Below are 22,979 nucleotides of genomic sequence, written 5' to 3'. Positions count from 1 at the left end.
TTTCTGGACTGTTTGAAGATACTTTGTTCCCATTTGCCAAAGCTGTTGGTCTCCTGTTTAATTAACCAGGCCCTTTTCTACAGCAGTCGCAAAAGCACATTCTAAACCGAATTAATTCCAAATCTGATTAACTCTGGCCTGTTACCCTGCAGCCACAGCCGCAGGCAGGAGTGATCTGTTGCTGGCTGTGACGGTGACCAGGTGGAGAGTGTCAGAGGAAGGCAGGAGAGTGGGGAGGTGTGAAAAGATTAACTCCTGTCAGGCTTCACTTGGAGTGAGTGGGGGTCTCTTGCCTTGGGCGGATGAGAGGCTGAAGCCTGGCCGTCTCCCCCTAAGCGAGGTCCTCGGGCTGGCAGCAGCAGAGCCTAGGCCCCAGCCAGGCCTCCTGAGTCAGATTCTGCACTTTAGCCTGATGGCCAGGTGACCCCCCATCCCAGGAGCATGGGCAGCTGCGCAGGGCTCGCTGCACCCCAGCAGAGATGAGCCGTGAGGGTGGGGGCAGCAGAGACCATGCTGTTCCAGCTCCTGGCCACCTTAGTAGACTGCTTTGCATGAGAGATATACGTATATATTCCATATATAATGTGGAGGTTTTTACTGTGGTATAATATACATAGCAAAATTTACCATTTTAATCTTTGAGATGGAGTTTCACTCTTGTTAACCAGGCTGGAGTGCAATGGTGTGATCTCAGCTCACTGCAACCTCCACCACCTGGATTCAAGAGATTTTCCTGCCTCAGCCTCCCCAGTAGCTGGGATTTCAGGCACCCACTACTACGCCCTGCTAATTTTATATTTTTAGTAGAGAAGGGGTTTCACCATGTTGGCCAGGCTGGTATCGAACTCCTGACCTCAGGTGATCTCCCCGCCTCAGCTGTGATTACAGGTGTGAGCCACCGCGCCCGTCCCGTTTTAAGCATTTTTAAGTTGTCCAATCCAGTGGCATGAAGGACATTCGTGTTGTTGTGTGTCCACCCACTCCATGTGTCTTCGGAACTTTCTTATCCTGAACTCACCCTCTGCATGGTTCATTCAACAGTGGGTCCTCGTTTGCCCTTCCCGCAGCCCCTGCCACCACCACTCTACCGTTTGTCTCTATTAATTTGACTTTGAGTTAATTATTTTAAAATTTTACTTTTACAGATAGCATATTATATTAAATATTAATATGATAAACCAAATCTTCACTCTAAGTGATTTAAAGAAGTTTTTGCACCATAAAATTATATCTAGGTACCACAGGTTGCCTCTCATGACACCCAGAAGGCATTTCTGATTTTAGGATGTCTGACAAGGGATAATGTACTTCCTGGGGAATTTTATTAGAATTCACCCAACCTGCTAAGCAAGAGCAGACTAGACATCACAAACATCTGTAAGACACCTTTGTTTCCTTGTGATTGTTTACAAAGGGTTTGTTCTTGTGTCAGAATTCACAAGAAAATGTCTGTTATCTGCCATGTGTTTCTCAGAGGGCTTTGTATTATGGAGAAGGAAAGAGAGAAACACCTTCTATTCTGTACGGAAAAGCTGCTAGAAGTAATTGAGATATTGCCTGAGTGAGTACCCTAGACAAGACGCTGTTCTACATAATTTGATAGTTTGAGAAAACCGTGTTTAGATTTTTTTTTTTTTTTTTTTTGAGGCAGAGTCTCATTCTGTTGCCCAGGCTGGAGTGCAGTGGCGTGATCTCTGCTCACTGCAACCTCTGCTGCCCAAGTTCAAGTGATTCTCCTGCCTCAGCCTCCTGAGTAGCCGGGATTACAGGCGCCCACCATCACACCCGGCTAATTTTTTTATATTTTTAGTAGAGATGAGTTTTACCATTTTGGCCAGGTTGGTTTTGAACTCCTGACCTCAGGTGATCCGCCTGCCTTAGCCTCCCAAAATGCTGAGATTACAGACGTGAGCTGCCTCGCCCAGGCTCCCTGTTTAGATTTCCAAAGTTATCTTAATATGGTATTTATACTTCAGTCTTGGCTTTGAAACAGTTAAAACTTGCTTTGAAGAGAGCCAAAATAATTTTAGTTTTACTTTAATTGGAGACGTTAGCAAATACCTGCATTTTTATTTGATAATCTCATTCTAAAAATTCATTATTACTGAAGGTGAAGGAGATCGGATTAGATATGCTGGCAGGTGCCAGCAAGTGTTTTAAAGCGAAATCTGTTACATAAGTCTGTGTTTTTGGACTTGCCTGTTTTTGTTAATATCGAAGTGTTGAAGAACATCTCTGTGTGAGTAATTTGGTTTTGTCACTCAACTATTTTTAGTAAATTCATGTCTGAAGAGTGAAGTGATTTGAGAACTAAGCTTCTTACCGCCTTACATTAGTCATGTTTCCAGAAGCCAAGCAGTGAGCCAGGCAGGGACGACTTGGCCTGCGGCTGATGACCCGAGTGGTTCATACGGCATCTGACACTCGCTCCTGGAATACTTCTCTGCCCCTGTGTTGCAGTTCCATTAATTGGAAATAGTCTTGGGTTTAGACTCTTTTATTTCAAAAAGGAGAAAAGCTCCATCATGTCATGGGCTGGGGTTTGGATGGTAGGCGGTCAGTGTCTGCCGAGCAGTCCTGGTCGTTGAGTCTCTGGATGTAGACGGTCATTAAGCAGGACTGCAATACTGATTTTCCTTTTATTACCGACGTAAACCCTGGACTTGCTGGGCTAGAATAGTACTTGTCCTCCGTCACGTCATAAAGCACGGCGATGCTTCTGAATTCCTTTTAAATGTCATAGACTATTCAGAGCAAAATTAAAGCAACTATAAATGCAAGCAACTACATTGGTTTACAAGATTTGAATTATTAGCTTATTTCAAAAATGTTACCTGATCACTTCCTTTCTTCCTGTGATTGATTAATTTGTCTTGAAGTTTTAGTTCTTTCTTCTGGCAGAAAAACATGACTATTAGTGAAGAGGGAAATTAACTAATAAAAATGGTAGTCTGTAATTGCTGCATAATAAAATAAAGTTTACTGTGTTGTGTTCAATATAAAACCTAACCCTCAGCTCTGCTTGAAATTAACTAACTCCCTGGAAAACCTGCCTTATCTATTCCCTCCACATTCTCAGCAAAGTTCCCCGGCAGCTCGGGAGTCCTGTTTTTCTTGCTGACCAGCTGCAAGGTCACAGGGCAAAATAACACCCAAAGAATGTACAATGGGTTTCTCAAAATGCTATCTTTCAAATGCAGCATACATCACAAACCATGTTACAAATTATCTGTTCCTTGTTCTGGCTTCTGTAAACCTGTTAGCTGCTAGGTCATCCTGGAGGTATAAAAGTACCCCATTTTCTTTCTCCAGGGCTCAGCCTTGCTTGGGATGCCAGTCCTCTGAGCCTGTGTCCCCTTTAATAAAATCCTCCTGTTTCAGCCATTGGTCGCTCCAGTCTCCTGAATATTCTGTAGCCTTAGAGGGGCAAGATTGTTTTAAACACCCAGTCATGTCCGGCCGCTGGATGTTGGCTCGGAGTATTTTCCTGGTGCAGTTGAGCAGAGTTTTCATGCGATTTTTCCTAGATGATGACGGGTAACCATTGTGGGGCTCTCCCCTGGCCAAGTACAGTGGAGGAGGCTCGGTCTCAGAGTACGAATGCAGGGGAAGTGCACAGCCGAGTGCACAGGGTGGTTCCTTCACCGCCTTGCCCCTGCTGCCTTGCTGGCAGGGAACAGCCGTCCCAGGGAGCTGGTTTTATGGGAGTGGATTCAGGATTTTTGCTCTTGATGCGTATCTTGACTTTTGGGTTTGCTCATTCCCTCCCTCCCTCCCTCCCTCCCTCCCTCCCTCCCTCCCTCCCTCCCTTCCTTCCTTCTTTCCTTCCTTCCTTCCCTCTTTCTCTCTTTCGTTATCTCTCTCTTTCTCTTTCATCTTTCACAAGATCTCCCTCTGTCACCCAGTCTGGGGTATACTGGTACTGCAACCTCTGTCTCCTTGGCTCAGGTGGTCCTCCCCCCTCAACTTCTCCAGTAGCTGGGACCACAGGCACCCACCATCACACCCTGATCATTTCTGTATCTTTTGGAGAGACAAAGTCACAGCATGTTGCCTAGGCTGTTCTTGAACTCCTGAGCTCAAACGATCTCCTCCTGGAATTACAGGCATGAGCCACCATGCCTGGCCTATTTCTTTTAGATTAGAAAATACCAACAGTCTCCCCTTCCTTCCTTCCTTCCTTCCTTCCTTCCTTCCTTCCTTCCTTCCTTCCTTCCTCCCTCCCTCCCTCCCTCCCTTCCTTCCTTCCTTCCAACCTACCTTCCTTCCTTCCAACCTACCTTCCTTCCTTCCTTCCAACCTTCCTTCCTTCCTTCCTTCCTTCCTTCCTTCCTTCCTTCCTTCCTTCCTTCCTTCCTTCCTTCCTTCCTTCCTCTCTCTTTCTCTTTCTTTTTTGAGACAAGGTCACGCTCTGTTACCCAGGCTGGAGTACAGTGGCATAACCACGGCTCACTGCAGCCTTGGCCTCCCAGGCTTAAGTGATCCTCCTGCCTCAGCCTCCCAAGTAGCTGGGACTATAGGCGAACATCACCATGCCCATTAATTTTCATATTTTTTGTAGAGACGGGGTTTTGCCATGTTGCCCAGACTGGTCTCGAACTCCTAGGCGGAAACGATCCACCCATCTCAGCCTCCCAAAGCGCTGGAGTTACACGAGCCGCTGCACTGGCCCTTGACATTCTTTTTTCTACCTCTTCTTCCCTGACTCATTCTCGTGGAGGACCTGAAGCTGGCACTGTAGCACAGTGGTTGGGAGCAGGAACCCTGAACACTGCTTGCTGGAGTTCAAGTCCTGTCGCTGCTGTTTGCTGCCCATGTCACCAGGGCCTGTGTGACTGGGGCCTGCATGCTTGTCTCATCTGAGCCGAGGGTGATGCCCTGAGCCCCGCAGGGTCATGGGACCTGAACCACTGAAGAGGCAGTGCCTGCACATGGTGAGGGCTCGACGGCCTCAGCTGTTTCTAAAAGCTGCTAACAGTGACTGCGCTTAGGAACCAGAATGTCACGCATCCCAGCAGCACCTGGTGCTGTTCTTCTGCTCGACGAGGATGCAGCTCCTTGCGTCTAGGAGACGGTGTTGGCCCCCCTGAGGTTGGTCTGTCCGTGATGAGACACCTCCCTCTTCACGAGTTAGTGGCACCTTCCTCTCTCAAGGTGTGGACAATTGGCTGCTTTGGCTGAACAAAGCATTCGTTGTTCTTTGGTTTCTTTTTCAGTGGTTACCACCTCTTTCTTCCCACATTTCTTTTTTTTTTTGAGACAGAGTTTCACTCTTGTTACCCAGGCTGGAGTGCAATGGCGCGATCTCAGCTCACCGAAACCTCCGCCTCCTGGGTTCAGGCAATTCTCCTGCCTCAGCCTCCTGAGTAGCTGGGATTACAGGCACGCGCCACCATGCCCAGCTAATGTTTGTATTTTTAGTAGAGATGGGGTTTCACCATGTTGACTGGGATGTTCTCGATCTCTTGACCTCGTAATCCACCCGCCTCGGCCTCCCAGAGTGCTGGGATTATAGGCATGAGCCACCGCGCCTAGCTCTTCCCATATTTCTTAAGAGGACAATGAACTGGACTGGATGACTGGCCTTATTGTGTAAATTGGGTTAGAGGGCATTCCTTACAGTAGTGGTATCAGGTTGATGTAAAAACAGTGAAGCCGCCAGGCTTGGTGGCTCACGCCTGTAATCCCAGCACTTTGGGAGGCCAAGGTGGGAGGACTGCTTGAACGCCAGATTTCCAGACCATCCTGGGCAATAATAGTGAGACCCCATCTGTACCAAAAAAAAAAAAAAAAAAAAAAAAAAAAATGACCCAGGCATAGTGGCACGAGCCTGTAGTCCCAGCTACTTGGGAGGCTGAAGCAGGAGGATTGTTTGAACCTGGGTGATTGTACCACCGCACTCTAGCCTGGGTGACAGAGCGAGACCCTGTCTCAATATATATATATAAAATAAACATAAAAACAACAACATCCCCCCTGCCCCCCCCCGCAAAAAAAAAGCCATTTTAGATCTTCCTGTGCATGTGATTTGTGTGAGCTGTGACTTGTTTCAGGAAGCGAGCCGTTCCGCTAATGGGCTTGGAGGTGGCCCTGCCTCCTCCTCCCTGAGCTTCGGTGGTCTGGGTTCAGTGTTCTCTGACCCGTCCTCGCTGACTTCTCCTTTAATTCACTGAAGTTCATCATCATCCTGACTTTTCCCCGGCTTCATCGGTGAGAGGAAGTGAGGAAGGGAAGGAAGCAGAAGCTTGTCTTGGCTGCCTGACCCTCACGTGGACCTTGGTGAGAGGGGGAGATGTCATTCTTGGGTTCCTGGCTTTTGGTGCCTGTGGAGATGGAGCCATCCCCCTGCCACCAGTCCATGCTTTAGTAGGGGTCTGAGTCACCGAGTCCCACAGAGTGAGGGCTTCAAACAGCAGCCACTCATCCTCCCCCAGTCCCGGAGGTGGGGTCTGAATGGTGTCCGCAGGAGGGAGCGCATCGGGAGGCTCCAGGGAGAGACTGCTCCTCTCTCCAGCTCCTGGGGGGTGCTGGCCGTCCTTGCCTGAGGAGCCATGGCTCTCATCTCTGCCTGTTTCCCATGGTCTCCTCCCCGGGGGTCTGCCCTCACGTTGCCTTCGCCCGTGTGTCTTCTCTAATAAGGATACCAGTTAGATTGGATTAAGGGTCTGCCATAGTCCATGCGGTCACATTTTAACTAGTCCCTTCTGCAGACACCTGTTTCCAGATGAGGCCACGTTCACGGGTGCTGGAGATGAAGACTTGAACATACAGTTTTGAACCCATAATAACACATTGATGATTCCATTTTTATATAGCAAGTGCTCTTTCCTGCCCTCTGGCTCACCTTCCAGGAGAGAAATGGGACCCACTTCTGTGTTCGAAGGCTGGAGCTTTGGTACTACTGCTGGGCCAAGAGTGCAGTGCGGTCGGGCACTCAGTGGCGCTGGTCCAGCCCTACCTGGAAGGCCTGGGTCTGGCGTGCGGCGTTTCACAGCTGCTGTGAAAACTTAGTGACTACATAGGCGTTTTACGGAGGCGCTCAGAGCAGGCAGGAGGAGGAGAGCTGGACTCTAAAGAACAGGCTCCAGTCCCTCCTTAGAGTCTCTGCGCCTGCACCTGCAGATCTGCAGAGATGGAAAAGAGACTTCCCAGGGTGGTTGGAGGATCCATGAAGACGTGCCGCTCCGAGCGGTTGTATGAATCAGAGGTTGTAGGAATGTGTTATTTATTCATTTCTGTCACTTTGCATCTCCTTCGTGCCTGTTCGGAGTAGCCTGTGAGTGCCTGCTGTGGTCCAGGAACTGCACCTGGTGTTCAGGTGGGGTTGTGGGGTCTCTGGCTCTGAGTCAGCTCTGTGCTGTCCAGCATGGTAGCCCTGGCCACGCATGGCTTGGACTTGGAGATGTGGCTAGTTCCAGGTGAGGTGCGTGCTTTTCAAAGCGAAGAATTCTGAGTGTAAATTCGTCATGACATCTCCATCTCCCTGTGCTGGTCCCACTGCACTGCCAATAGGAGTTCCTGGGTGGGTCCGCTGGCTCACGCCTGGAATCCCAGCATTTTAGAAGGGAGAAGCAGCTCCATCACTTAAGCTCGGGAGTCTGAGACCAGGCTGGGCAACTTAGTGAGACCTCACCTCCACGAAAAATTAAAACATTAGTGGGTGTGGTGGTACATGCCTGTAGTCCCAGCTGCCTGGGAGGCTGAGGTGGGAGGATTGTCTGAGTCCAGGAGGATGAGGTTGCAGTGAGCTGTGACTGTGCCATTGCACTCCAGCCTGCTGACAGAGCGAGACCCTGTGTCTCTATAAGAAAAAAAAAAAAAAGACCGGGCATGGTTCATGCCTGTAATTCCAGCACTTTGGGAGGCTGAGGTGGGGGGAATCACGAGATCAGGAGTTTGAGACCAGCCTGACCAACATAGTGAAACCCCATCTCTACTAAAAATACAAAAATTAGCTGGGTGTGGTGGTGCGTGCCTGTAATCCCAGTTACTCAGGAGGCTGAGGCAGGAGAATTGCTTGAACCTGGGAGGCTGAGGTTGCAGTGAGCATAGATCGTGCCACTGTACTCCAGCCTGGGCGACACAGAGAGACCTTGTCTCAAGAAAAAAAAATTAGTCATAATAAAAAAAGGTGTTGCTGGATGTGTCTTCCACTCCTCCTTCTGGAAATTGTATTTTTCCTGTTTTCCTGTTGAAAAGCTGGTGGGAGAGGACTTGTGCATTTATGCTGAGGTCCAGTTTTGTGGTGTTCACACTTTCTGAAGCCTGCTGGGAAGCCCCGGGGTGCACAGAAGGGAGCATGCATACTGGTTCAGCATTTGGAAAGTGAACTGGCCGGGCAAGGGACCCTCAATGAAGAAATACCCAGTAGGGGTCACAGCGATCCTTCCAGTTTCCAGAAAAGCCCTCTCATGCCGTCTCCCCTGACCTGGACGTTTGTCCCGTTTGTCTGAGGGGCGAGGCAGTGGTTGGGGTGTGGTCAGCACCGTTGGCTGCCACACCTGCACATTGCGGTGGCAGCACCTCTTTGTTTTTGGGGGGACTTGGCCTCAGGGGACAGCCTGGAGATGAGGGAGCTGTATGGGCCTCCCTGGAGAGCCTCAGCTTTGCAGACGGCCTCCATCCCAGGGAAGAAGTGAGCATTCCACGTGAATAAGGCAGCAGGCTTCCCCAGAGAAACAGACCCAGCAGTGTGTGTGTGAGCTCAGGCAAGGTTCTCTGTTGCTGAATTCCTTCTTCTCTGGGAGAGCTCAGCCTTTGCTTCTCAGGCCATTAGCTGATGAGACGAGGCCCACCACATCACAGAGGATACCTGCTTTTTCACCTCCCCTGATGTAAATGCCGATCTCATCTAAAAACACCTTCCCAGCAATGTCCAGGCTAGTGCAGGACCACACTGTGGTTCACCGGGGCCCGGCCACACACACTTCCCCGTCACGGTGGATGGACCCTGGCAAACTGGTTCACTCACTGGAGGCTCGGGTGCATGTGGGTCCTCGAGGAGGGCCTGCCCACATGGGGCCCTTGCTCGCTGGCTCTCCACTTTCCACATGCTGGAGGGGGCAGCTGTGTCCAGCCAGGCCTCTGCTGGCTCCAGGCAGCTCCTTTCATGCATCTGGGGGCTCTCGTGGGGCCTCCTTCTTACTGCACTAAAATCAGTAAGCAATTGAGTACACTTGGTTACAGTAGTCAGTCATTTATTCCTTTCTAGTGCTCCTGAGGGGATGGTTGCTTCCACAGCCCATTCTGTCTTTCTTTCTGAGGCAGGGTCTTGCTCTGCTGCAGGCTGGAGTGCCGTGCACGATCCGATCACAGCTGACTGCAGCATCAACCTCCCAGGTTCAGGCGATCCTCCTGCCTCGGCCTCCTGAGTAGCTGGGACTATAGGCACATACCTCCATACCCAGCTCATCTGTAAATTTTCTGTAGAGACAGAGACTCACTGTGTTGCCCAGGCTGGTCTCAAACTCAGGGGCTCAAGGGACCCTCCCACCTCGGCCTTCTGAAGTGCTAGGATTACAGGTATGAACCACTGTGCCTGGCCTCCACGCACCATTCTCTAACTGAGTTCACTATCAGGCAGTTTTAAAAAAACAAACCCACAGGGCATGCCTGTGGAGATGGTCCCATGACTGTAAACTTGAGTCAAAACTCATCAACTTTACAAAACAGAACTAAAATAACCTTTTGGCTCCTATTTGTGGATGCAACCTGCAGACACTGGAGGAAGCGTGTGCAGTATTTTTGCACAGTCTAACGGGAAGCACGTCAGTCACAGCCGCTCCGGGCTGCGCCTCTGCTGCTGCCGTTGCTGGAGTTTTTGTCTTGCTCTCATCTCTGGTCTGGGAATCTGCATTTTTCCTTTCCTCAAGTTGCGAGATTTTTTGTGAGTTCCCTGCCAGTGGGCTGTCCAATCTGGCAAGGCAGAGCAGAGAAGTCCTCTTAAAAGTTTCTGTTCTCTGCTGGGAACGATGGCTCACACTTGTGATCCCAGCACTTTGGGAGGCCAAGCTGGGAGTGTGGCATGAGCCCAGGACGTCAAGTCCAGCCTGGTCAACATAGTGAGTCCCCATCTCTACAAAAACATAAAATAAACTAGCGGGTCTGGTGGTATGGACCTGTGGTCTTAGCTACTTGGGAGGTTGAGGTGGGAGGAACACTTGAGCCCAGGAGATAGAGGCTGCATGGAGCTGTGATTGTACCACTGCACTCCACCCTGGGTGACAGAGCAAGACTATCTAAAAATATATATATTAAAAAAAAAAGGCCTAGCACAGTGGCTCACGCCGATAATGCCAGCACTTTGGGAGGCCAAGGAGGGTGGATCACTTGAGGTCAGGAGTTCAAGCCCAGCCTGGCCAACATGGCGAAACCCCTTCTCTACTAAAAATACAAAAATTATCTGGGCACGGTGGCGTGAGCCAGTAATCCCAGCTACTCAGGAGACTGGAGCAGGAGAACCTGGGCAACAGAGCAAGACTCAGTCTCAATTCAAAAAAAAGTTCTTGTTGTCTCACTTTGCATTTCCTGGTAGGACTTACTTCTCAGTGAGTTGAAATACCAAGCTAGGTAATTCTCACATTTCAACAGCTGCCTTTTTGCCTCCCACTTTCACTGAGTTTATTGCTGGTTTTCACTCCTGGTGCACGCGGTATTCACCCGAGGAGTGTTTAAAGCTAATAGGAATGCCAGCTCCATGCTGGATCCTGGCAGCTGGGTCAGAGCCTGAGCATCAGGGTTTTTCAGTCTCCCCACCCCCTGCTTAAGACGTGAGCTAAGGGTGCCTGTGGCCTCTGATGGTGTCTTAACGCACTTTCTCATTTAAACAATGAGTCAAAATGACACAACACCTGGGGTAGAAGCCCAGCTGTGTTTGGCTCTGGGCAGGCTGACGAGTGAAATGGAAAGCACACGGGCGGTTTTCAATTCCCTCGCAGCGGACTGGGATTACGGTGGGTGCTGACTTCCTTCCCCTTGCACCTGGTCCCTGGGGCACGTCAGCTGTGCTGATCCGGCAACATCCGGAGCACCCCCAGGACCAGGGAGAAGGTCATCCTCCGAGAATAAGAAACGTAGAAGATTGGTCCACTGCAAAAGTGCCGAGTCGGCTCCAGGAGGTAACGTGTAAGTGGAGGGACGAGGGTCCTGTGCCCCAGGCAGCCCTGGGACGGCGGCATCCATCCTTAGGTTCGGGAGGAATCTCACGATTTACGGAACAACACTTCTATTATAGGGCTGATGTGCCAGGCGCAGCTCCAGGCAGTTGACCTGTGTGCAGATTCTGTTTTCTCAGCCACCCTTTGGCAGGTACGACCCACATTTTAGTGACAGGGAAACTGAGGTACCACACGTCTAAGTGACTTGCCCAGGGTCACACGGCGGGGGTTTGAATGTAGTCTGTCTCTAGAGCGGGCGCTCTTTACCAGAACACTCTGTGGTCCCTGCCCAGAGAATTAGCTGGCACCTCCAGGGCAGTTCTCTGCGTAAAATTTGGAGCTCCTGGGCAGGTGGCTGCACTCTGCAGCTGCCTGTGCTCTGCGGAACGCAGGGTGGAGACAGGCGCTTCTCTGGCCAGGCAGGCCCCCTCCAGATGCCCCAGGCCCCTTCCCCTGCTTCCGGGGGTGGTCACAGCAGACTCCCTGGGGTGCCTGGCGCCAGCATGCTTGTCAGGGCTCCACCCCTCCTGTGTCTGTTGCCCACCTTCTTCTCCATCTGTGCCTCAGTTTCTTCTTCAGTAACACATGGGAAGGGTAAGACTGTACGAGCATAATAAACTCCGAGGACGCCTTGTGCCCGCCACGCTTCTTCCCATTGTGAAGCAGCACTTCATGTCCTTGGTACAGGGACAGGGACGGGTTGGGGACGTTAACAGCTCATTCCCTGCTGTAAATGACCAAGTCCACTTCCTTCTCTTGTTTAGACAGAACTTACACTTCATAAAGTGAGTGGAATTAACTCTTTAGGTAAACAGAAACAATTGTGTTTTTAGGTATGTAAATTCCAGAAACAAACCTGGTGAGACCTCCCTCCCCAGGGCCCCGTGTCTGTGTAGAGGTGGGGCGGGTGAGACCTGCCTGCCCAGGGCCTTGTGTCTGTGTAGAGGTGGGGCGGGTGAGACCTGTCTGTCCAGGGCCCCGTGTCTGTGTAGAGGTGAGGCGGGTGAGACCTGCCTGCCCAGGGCCTTGTGTCTGTGTAGAGGTGAGGCGGGTGAGACCTGCCTGCCCAGGGCCCCGTGTCTGTGTAGAGGTGGGGCGGGTGAGACCTGCCTGCCCAGGGCCCCGTGTCTGTGTAGAGGTGGGGCGGGTGAGACCTCCCTCCCCAGGGCCCCGTGTCTGTGTAGAGGTGGGGCGGGTGAGACCTGCCTGCCCAGGGCCCCGTGTCTGTGTAGAGGTGGGGCGGGTGAGACCTGCCTGCCCAGGGCCCCGTGTCTGTGTAGAGGTGGGGCGGGTGAGACCTGCCTGCCCAGGGCCCCGTGTCTGTGTAGAGGTGGGGTGGGTGAGACCTGCCTGCCCAGGGCCGTGTCTGTGTAGAGGTGGGGCGGGTGAGACCTGCCTGCCCAGGGCCTTGTGTCTGTGTAGAGGTGGGGCGGGTGAGACCTGCCTGCCCAGGGCCCCGTGTCTGTGTAGAGGTGGGGCGGGTGAGACCTGCCTGCCCAGGGCCGTGTCTGTGTAGAGGTGGGGCGGGTGAGACCTGCCTGCCCAGGGCTGTGTCTGTGTAGAGGTGGGGTGGGTGAAACCTGCCTTCCCACGGCCCGTGTCTGTGTAGAGATGAGGTGGGTGAGACCTCCCTCCCCAGGGCTGTCTGCAGTAGGCAGGGGGTCTTCCTCTCTGGCCACTCTGGACTCACTGGCGAAAGTCCTGGTCAGTTTGGCTGCGTTTCAACCGTTTGTTCGACAGTGTGGCTGTCAGATGTTGAAGGCACCCTTGCAGATTGAGGGTTCCCTCTCCACCAGGGGTGACTGACGTCTTCGTCTGTATGTGTTGGTGGCATACAGCTTAGCAGATCACCTCTCGATTTGCTACATAAATGAGTCATAATTCCTGGCCAAGTCTAACCTAGAGCCCTGGGCTCCAGTCACTCACGTCCTCCCACCTGCTTGGCAGGAAGACAGACCAGGCTAAGAGGCAGAGTCTGGCAGGAGGCTGGGCTCCCTCCTCCGGCTCCAACCCCTGTCTCCAGGCCTGATGATGGGCTGGGCTGGCCTGGGAGGCCCGTGTTCTCAGCAGCCTGGCTCCGTTCACCAGACTAGGGCTGGCAGCTTACTGACCTTTGGCTGCATTGGTTGAATTTGAACCAGCTTGTGATGTTTCTCTTTTGACCTGTTTCTGGGTCAGCCTGGGGCTCTGGCATCCCCAGAGTTGGACCTGAGGCTGTTGATGTCTCCAGCAAAGTCCAAGGAAACTACCAGAATTCTTAGCATTTTGGCTTCAGGATCGGTACTGAGGGACTCCCGTCTGGGGGAGAAGTCAGGAGAGATGGCTCATCCTGTTTCCAGGGAGAGGGACTTGTGAAAGACCCAGTTTAAGGCTGTAATTGTAGACAGGAAATCAACATTCTGAGAGGTCCAGGGGCTGACATGTGTGTGGGGTTAGCAGCAGGGGGCTGCCGGGTGGGCACACAGCACATTCACAAACCACCAGAAAATGTATGAGGGCCCTTGGATTCAAATACACTGTGAATTTGTCAAAGCCAAGTGCAAAAGTCAAGTCGTAGTGACACCATGTAGCCTTCATTGTCTTATGTTGGCTGTCATGCCCGAAACGCCAGCACCCCTACTTCAGTTCAATCAAGATTAAATTCAGGACTTCTGGCCCTTCTCAGTGTGGACAATAGGCTCATTTAGAGCAGCCTGAATAGTCCAGTAGCAATCCTAAAAGCTATACATTATCTCCAAAATTGTGTTTTAGAATTGCAAATATGAAAACTGCTTGCTTGTAAATTCTTTAGCTGGGGCACCTGCATTTAACTGGGTATATTATATTATATTAATGGGTAGATGGCAGATTACAGGGTTCAAGCAACACTTTTGATTTACTTTCTTCTGGCTAGCGTTTGTGATTCTTCAGTTCCTACTTCCTTTGCTTACTAAGATCTTTCCTTTTGTATTATTATTTCCTTTTTTAGCTTTTTAAAGGCAAATCAGACATTTTTATCTGGAACGGGAAGCTATTTTAGGCATAGGCATCAACACAGTTCTCCCTTCGGTCCGAGTTAACTGTCACAGAGACTTGAAAAAAGTTCTTCCAGGGTAGCTGGAACGTCCCTGACGCCGGGTTCCCATAGTCACACTCTTGTGAAATCTGGTGGGTAGAAGCTGATGACATTTTTAGCTCCTGTCAAAACCTCGTGATGCCTGGACTGTTACCTATGACATTTTTCTTTCTTTTCTTGATTATTACCATGTTAAATTTATTTTAGAGATGGGGTCTCACTCTGTTGCCCAGGCTGGAGTGAGGTGGCGTGATCATAGCTCACTGCAGCCTCAAACTCCTTGGCACAAGCGACCTTCCCTCCTCAGCCTCCTGAGTAGCTGGGACTACGGAAATGCGTCACCATGCCTGGCTAATTTAAAAGTAATCAGTAGAGATGGGAGCCTTGCTGTGTTGCCCAGGCTGGTCTCCAGTTCCTGGCCTCAAGCAATCCTCCTGCCCGAGCCTTTTCTTTTTAAGCTGATGCCTGCTATTGCCAGTTTTTATGTCGGGTTTTAAAGGTTCTTCATCATCATCTTCCATAGTGGGCAAATGACTGAGTTTGGGGGACACTGTTTGGTTTCTGCCCAGCTCGACTGGAAGCTGATTGAATTTTCAGTCTGAAGCTGACCTGTAGTAGGCGTGTGGAAGGGAGGAATGTTGCCCTTCAGGTGCTGAATTCCAGGGCACAAGCTGCTTGCCAACAGGGTGGCTCCATCGCCCAAACTGTGGCATTCCCAGGCCGGCTTTTCCCAGAAGAGGGAGGTGACCTGGGTAGCCCTGACACTTTGACCCTCAGACTGGCAGCAGGGCACATTCTTCCGACTCCTACCAGAGCCAGTCTGGCTCAGCTCCCAGCTCACTTTCCCTCCACATTCCTGAAGGCACACTGAGGCTTTGCTGGAGGGGGAGCTGGAGCCAGGCTCGGGGCCTGGGAGACCACACCAGGCAGTAGACAGGTCTGTCTGGCTGTTCTCACAGGACATGAGTGTGTGTTTCTGTGGGCTCCTCTCTCCAGGGTTGCCCAAGGGGTGACCAGACTGCCTCAAAATCCAGGCGGTGTCTCCCAGCAAGGCTTGAGGACTTGGTGTCATCAGAATGTGGCCATTTTAGAAAGATTGAGGTGGAAATGGGGTGAAATTTGGTTGTGTTTCTTGGCTATTTGGCTTTAAACAGTGGTTTATTGGCAAAGGACAGTCTGCCTTAAAGAACCGCACGTGTGCAGGTGTCATGCATTCAGTCCACGCTCCAAACGCCCACAGTCCAGGGTCCTTAAATTCTTTCGTGTCAAGACCCTCTCAGCCCCCGAAGGGTATGCGCCCCGGACCCCTTCTGAGAACACTGCGCCTGGGCGCATGCGGTCACATACAAAGGTAACCAGATGTCCTGAAGTACAGTCCTCCAAAGCCTTTTAAAAATTATCATATGTGGTTCATCGTCCACATGTTAATGAATGAGGGCGTGGCAGGCCTTAGGGTGGTGGCGATCTTGAAGGGTCGTGTGCCTCGCACTGGGGTGTCTGAAGCGGCTGGCGTGCAGATGGAAGCATCTGCTGGCCCTGCTGGTGGTGAGTGCCCCTCATCGCCGTTTCTGCAGTTTGCTGCCAGCATTTATAACGGAAGGAAATGGTAAATCTCAGGCAGAGGGTGGTGAAAACAAAGATGACATTTTCTCCCCTATTCAAGGTCGTGGACCCTGCGAAATTGGTTTATGACCCAGTGATGAAGACCTTGCTACTGGTCAGCGCTGTCCACACCCTTGGGGGAGTTGCCCTCAGAGTGACATGGGACCATTTAGAATTTAGAGGCTGCCAATGATGGGCCACTGTTGCATTTTGTGTTTGCCTAAACGTGATCTTTAGAAGATTTTGAATTAGTTTTGAACATTTTACAACTTGGGCAATTGCTCATTAAACCCACATTGTTAGCTTCTTTTAAAAAAATCAGAACCAGGCTTGCCTTTCCCCGGGGAGGGATTGGAATGGGCCCTGGACACTCCCTGGGTGCTGCCTCTCTCCGCGTCGTCGCCCACTGGCCGGGGCATTTGACCTTGCGTTCTGGGCTCAAGAGTGGAGGCTGGTGCTGTTGGTCAGTCGTTCCCGGCTCTCCCTCCTCTTGGTCTAAGGGCATGTCCCGGGAGGCCACACTTGCCCAGGGAGGAGGGGAGGAGCTGGCCTGCAGGGGGCGCTATGGGAGCCTCCAGGCCTGTTTGCAGAGGCTTCTTGGGGCGGCGTCTGAGCACAGGTCTCCTCCTCTTCGAAAGAGTGCCCCTGGAAGGTGTAGTGGGGAGCAGGTGCTTTGTGATTGGAAGATCTCACTTGGGGTTTGCTCATTGGTGATTGAAACAGATCTGTCACCAGAAGCCTTTACTACCAGCAGGGAGGGCCTGTGCCATGCAGAGGCGGTGGCGGGGGGGCATGGTGCATGCTGCATGCTGCCGCCTCTCACACAGCTGCTTCCTGAGAGCTCATCTCCCCAACATGGCAGATGTGCCAATGAGGAATAGCATGCCAAGGCCCAAAGGACACCCCTGCAGCCTGCTGGGCACAGCCCTCCCTGCCGGGGACTCTCACCTGCTGCATGCACTGCACCTGTCCCAGGAACACCGACCGGCTGTGACCAGGTCTGCTCCCCTGTGAGAGTCTGTCCTCCAAATCTGAGTCAGCAGAAAGCTTGTGCTGCATACAGGCCGTGGTTGCAGAATTCCGCCAGAACGTTCCCAGGTAGCTCCCACTTGCCTTAAGTGGACGGGCAGGGAGCTGCCTGCCAGTGGGGAGGTGAGTGGGCCCCCTGGGGCCCGTCTGTGCACTGTTGCTGGGATAGAAAGGTGGCCCTGCGCAGATGTCGGGAAAGGGCACCGTGGGTGTGCGGGTTACCTGAGGGGAGAGTTGATTTGATTAGATGACTGCATTGTAAAAGTACGCAGAGACCCGGATGTTTTAATCCTCTTTTTTAGCCATCCATTTTGGGGGTTTTGCATTTATATGCAGCAAGGAGGTGGGGGTTCCAGTGCCCCGGCCCAGCCTCCCTGGAGTGCTGCTGTGCCTGACTGGCCCACTCTTCTGTCTACTCGTGGAAAGCGTGTGTGCTGCGTGGACCTTGTGAGGCTGGAGTGCTGGGGATGTTCCTGAGCAGTGTGGCTGGTGGCTGTGTTTTGAGATGAGAGATAACCGATCTTTCTGTCCCTCTTTACCCACCAGGGCGGGAGCAGTTCCACGGCCTGGGCTCCATGTACTGCCGAGGAGCGGCTGCCATCATCCTCACCTATGATGTGAATCACCCGCAGAGCCTGGTGGAGCTGGAGGAACGCTTCCTGGGCCTGACGGAGACAGCCAGCAAAGACTGCCTCTTCGCCATCGTGGGGAACAAAGTGGACCTAACTGAGGAGGGGCCCTTGGAGGGCCAGGAGAAGGGAGAGTGCAGTCCCAATTTGGACAGCGGGGGCTGTCTCCCCTCCAGGGTGCCTAAGCAGGTGCATCTGGAGGACGCGGTGGCCCTTTATAAAAAGATCCTGAGGTACAAGATGCTGGATGAGCAGGACATGCCGGCCGCTGAGCAGATGTGCTTTGAGACCAGTGCCAAGACGGGCTACAATGTGGACCTCCTGTTTGAGACCCTGTTTGACCTGGTGGTGCCAATGATCTTACGGCAGAGAGCTGAGAGGCCGTCACACACGGTGGACATATCCAGCCATAAGCCACCCAAGAGGACCAGATCTGGGTGTTGTGCCTGACTTTTGAGGGCCCGCCAGACTCAGACTGTGCGTGTGGAAAGGGGTCTGAGCAGGCAAGCTGTGGTCTGAAAGGGGCGAGGAACACTGGGGAATTATTTTACAGAACAACACACTTAGTAGAATGGAGTGGAAATGGCAGCTCGGCCTGAAGAGGAGGTTGACGTGTGTAGTCTCCTCAGTCTCTGTCAGAGGGCTGGGGAGGTGGGGAACGGGAATCCTCTGCAAAGCCCCATCTGCAGAGCCAAGACCCCTGGCGTACTCTGCCCTGCTGCCCGGCACTGGTCCTTCTCAGCCAGCCTCCCACAGCCCCTCACCCTCGCACAGGCAGAAGAGAGGCCCACGTCTGCACCTGCGCCTCTGACCCTTTCAGCACCGCGGGCTGTTCCCACATCCTACAGCTTAATGTGTCTTGTTCTCGCGCGTGTCTCTTCACTGTGAGTTGTCTTCGGTACTTGTATGTTGATGCTTTATTATCCTCGCTCTCAACGTGTTAATTTATACGAATCAGGAATAACAGTTTTTATACTGATTGCAGCAATGTGGGTACATGTATTATTAAAGAGGATTTTAAGAAAACCTTTGCTTTGAGACTAAACTAACTTTATTTGTACCCCCAGTCCCAGGGACTCTGCAGGGCGGGGTGGGGGTGCTGGGGAGATGGCTGTGAACTCGAGAGACCTCTCTCTTTCTGCGAAAGCCCTGAAATCCGTACCAATTGCAGAATATTTAGATTGGCCCATCTGCCCAGTTTTCTGATGTCCTGAATTCCAATACTGGAAGCAAAGCTAAAAGCTCTGGCTCTGCTGAAGTCCAGGGCATCCGAGCACCCAGGTCTCTGAGTCAGAAACCCTTTTCCGGTCTGCTGCTGCTGGCTATGGGTGGCTCTGTTGGAAGATGCCAGACAAGGACGTCAGGAGACAATAGTTTTTGTTTTCTCAGAAATCTGATTGAACGAAAGCAGACCAGAGTCTGAGCTCTTTGTTGGGAGGGAACATGGGGCAGATGGCCCTGGACAGTGGGTTTCAAGAGTGCTGTTTTCTTGTCTTTTCTTTTGGTGATAGGGCCTTGCTCTGTCACCCAGGCTGGAGTACTGTGATGTGATCTTGGCTCACTGCAGCCTCCACCTCCTGGGTTCAAGTGATTCTCCCACTTCAGCCTCCCAAGTAGCTGGATTATAGGCACACGCCACCATGCCCTGCACATTTTTTTCTGTGTGTGTAGAGATGGGGTTGTGCCATGTTGCCCAGGCTGGTCTCAAACCCTTGGGCTCAAGTGATCCTCCCGACTCAGCCTCCCAATGTGCCGGATTATGGGGGTGCTCTGTTTTCTGGAGAGCTGTTCATAATCTGCTGCTGGCCTGTGCTCTCTGACTTCCGGGCTGCTGCTGGCCTAACTTCCCTGCTCCTGTGGAGTGAGGGCTTTCAGGCAAGGGAGGGGGCTTGGACCCCAGGAGGAAGCGGTGAGGCAATCCCTGCTATGGCAGGTCCTCAGCCCCCCTGAGATGCTGTCTCAGGGTTTAAAGCTTCAGTTTCCCAACAGCAGCCCACTGAGAAGTAAACACAGATCAGCCTGACTCAGGACTTTTATTGACTCGGCTGAATTTACCATGACTCATGACTTTTTATTGACTGGGCTGAATTTACCACTGCAGGGACAGAAGTTGGATTTACTTTCTATGAACTGCATCTTTTCCAGTGACCCATCTAGGAAATATACTACCCAAAGAGACCTTGGAATCTTTTTTCTTTTTTGGTGATAGGGTCTCACTCTGTTGCCCAGGCTGGAGTGCAGTGGCGCAGTCTCAGCTCGCTGCAGCCTCGAACTGAGCACAAGCGATCCGCCCACCTCGGTCACCCGAGGTGACAACCCTTCCCTCAATGACACCTCATAGTCAGGTATTTCCTGGTGCCCTTGAAGCCTTGTGCCTGGTGGTGGCATCAGGAAGTTTTGGGGTTGGGGATGTGGAAATCTGGGTGCTGTCAGTCCCACGCTGGGACTACAGAGGTGTGTCGCTATGCCTGAGTAATTTTTTATTTTTATTTTTGTAGAGATGAGGTCTCACTATGTTTCCCAGGCTGGTTTAGAACTCCTGGGCTCACACAGTCCCCCTGCCTCAGCCTCCTAAAGTGCTGGGATCAGAAGCATGAGCCCCCGGCCTGGCCAGCCTTTCTTTGAAGGCGATGGAGGGAGAGAAAGCGTCACATGGCACTGTTTTGGCAGTTGGTGCTTTGAGGCAGGGAGGGCTGTGTGAATGCCTGAGGCCCGTTCTTCCTGAACATTATTGGATTCCATTTCCCACCTGCTCTGGGCACCCAACAGCTTCCTTCCTCAAGGGGCTTCGTGCTCCAGGGATGGTGCCCACGGGTGGCACATTCTCCGTTGACTCTGTTAAACATTTCATCCTGTATGTGTTGCCCTGAAAAAAAATCCCTGTGGGCTCCTTTAAATGAGTTCCTCTGAGCAGTCGGCGCTGTGGTCTCTCCGATGCTAGCAACTTCCAGCTGCCCTTACAAGTGCTTTTGTAAGAGCATGAGGGGCTCATTAATTCAGCACATCTTGCTGAGAAGTCACTCTCTCCGCAGCCCTGCCTGGAACTGAGTGATTGGAACTTTTCAATGATGGTGCTGCCACAGGCTCCCGGGATCCTGTGTCCTGGGCTGCATCCCAAGTGGACCTCAGACACTAGCCTGGCTCCTCACTGAGAAGCCTGGTCTTGGGTCCTACTCCCCTGGCCTCATCTCCCATGGCCCCTGGTTCCTACCAGAAACCAAGTCAGTTCTTGGAAAGCTTGAAATCTCTCGGTTGGGCAACTCAGCCGTTGGAGATGGTGCAGATTTCCCCACTGGGTGTGGGTTTGAGCTCGTGACCTCGAGCATCTGCCTTTCCTTTGCACAAAGCAGCCATTCCAGGGAGGTGAGGAGCAAGTGATGGTTGGGGTTAATGGCTGTGTGTGGTCTCGGAGCCCCCTCCTGCACATTTCCAGCTGGAGCTCTGGTGTCTCCATGCAGATGGGAACCCTTCCCTCAATGACACCTCATAGTCAGGTATTTCCTGGTGCCCTTGAAGCCTCGTGCCTGGTGGTGGCATGTTTTGGGGTTGGGGATGTGGTAATCTGGGTGCCGTCAGAATGTCCCCTTCCCCGGCCTCCCAGGCCTAGTTTCTTAAAGAGTATGATGTTGTCATTTCTGGATCAAACTTCCTGGTTTAAATTGCTCCTGCGGTGCCAGGAAAACCACCTCACATGAATGTTCCTAGCACATGGCTCCCCCCACCACACGGCTCCCTCCCCTCACAGCACACAGCTTCCCCCTCAGCACATGGGTGCCCTCCAGCATACAGATCCCCCCAGCACACAGATCCCCCGAGCAAACAGATCCCCCAGCACACAGACCCCCCAGCACACAGATCCCCCAGCACACAGATCCCCCCAGCACACAGATTCCCACAGCACACAGACCCCCCCAGCACACAGATCCCCCCCAACAGATCCCCCCAGCACACAGATCCCCCAGCACACAGACCCCCCAGCACACAGACCTCCCAGCACACAGATCCCCCCCCCACAGATCCCCCAGCACACAGACCCCCAGCACACAGATCCCCCCCCACATATCCCCCAGCACACAGACCCCCCAGCACACAGACCCCCCAGCACACAGATCCCCCACACACAGATCCCCCAGCACACAGACCCCCCCAGCACACAGATCCCCCCAGCACACAGACCCCCCAGCACACAGATCCCCCCCAGAAATCCCCACACACACAGATCCCCCCAGCACACAGATCCCCCAGCATACAGTTCCCCCAGCACACGGATCTCCCAGCACACAGATTCCTACAGCACACAGGTCCCCCAGCACACAGATCCCCAGCACACAGATTCCTACAGCACACGGGTTCCCCAGCACACAGATTCCTATAGCACATGGGTCCCCCAGCACACAGACCCCCCAGCACACAGATCCCCCAGTACACAGGTACCAGGTACCCCCAGTACACAGATTCTCCCCACACAGATCCCCCAGCACACAGACCCCCCAGCACACAGACCCCCCAGCACACACATCCCCCCACACAGATCCACCCAGCACACAGACCCCCCAGCACACAGATCCCCCCCACAGATCCCCCCACACACAGATCCCCCCAGCACACAGATCCCCCCAGCACACAGATCCCCCCAGCACACATCCCCCAGCACACAGTTCCCCCAGCACATGGATCCCCCAGCACACAGATTCCTACAGCATACGGGTCCCCCAGCACACAGATCCCCCAGCACACAGATTCCTACAGCACACAGGTTCCCCCAGCACACAGATTCCTACAGCACATAGGTCCCCCAGCACACAGACCCCCCAGCACACAGATCGCCCAGCACACAGGTACCAGGTACCCCCAGTACACAGATTCCCCCACACAGATCCCCCAGCACACAGATCCCCCAGCACACAGATCCCTCAGCACACAGATCCCCCAGCACACAGGTACCAGGTACCCCCAGTACACAGATTCCCCCCACACAGATCCCCCAGCACACAGATCCCCCAGCACAGATACCCCAGCACACAGTTCCCCCAGCACACAGATCCCCCAGCACACAGATCCCCCAGCACACAGATACCTCAGCACACAGATTCCGACAGCACACGGGTCCCCCAGCATATGGATTCCTCCAGCACACAGATCCCTTAGCACACAGATCCCCTAGCACACAGATTCCTCAGCACACAGATCCCCCAGCACACAGATTCCTCCAGCACACAGGTCCCCCAGCACATGGGTCCCCCAGCCTGTGGGTGCCCCAGCACATGGATCCTATAAGCAGAGGCGAGCTGCTGCTCAGAGTCTGTGAGACAGACCCGTGAAAGATGGAGATGGCGCTTGTCTTCCAGAGAGACGGGGCAAAGGCGCTGAGCTGGGCCTGCACTCTGTGCTCCTGGGAGACTGTAACCAGGCTGAACCCCTGCCGAATGATGACCACGAACCTCTGAAGAAGGAAGAAAAGTGGGACCCGGACCCCAGATACCCTGGTGGGAGTGCAGCTGTGTGGCC

At 52.7% G+C, this 22,979-nt stretch overlaps 1 protein-coding gene across 3 annotated transcripts in view; it reads left to right on the top strand.

The window, feature by feature from the left end:
• Positions 1 to 18,497, top strand: part of RAB20 (RAB20, member RAS oncogene family) — a 36,401-nt gene extending 17,904 nt beyond the window's left edge. For all 3 annotated transcript variants that reach the window (XM_002742536.5, XM_009002221.4, XM_035293982.2), the window contains one exon: positions 17,389 to 18,497. In XM_002742536.5, coding sequence (XP_002742582.2) covers positions 17,389 to 17,921 — 533 coding nt within the window. In that variant the 3' untranslated portion in view covers positions 17,922 to 18,497. The remainder of the gene's footprint in view (positions 1 to 17,388) is intronic.
• The last annotated feature ends 4,482 nt before the right edge of the window (positions 18,498 to 22,979 follow it).

This window comes from Callithrix jacchus, chromosome 1 (genome assembly GCF_049354715.1).
Source record: "Callithrix jacchus isolate 240 chromosome 1, calJac240_pri, whole genome shotgun sequence".
Classification (NCBI taxonomy): domain Eukaryota; kingdom Metazoa; phylum Chordata; class Mammalia; order Primates; family Cebidae; genus Callithrix; species Callithrix jacchus.
The sequence above is the reverse complement of the archived record's forward strand: the minus strand, read 5'-3'. Positions and strand labels throughout refer to the sequence as shown.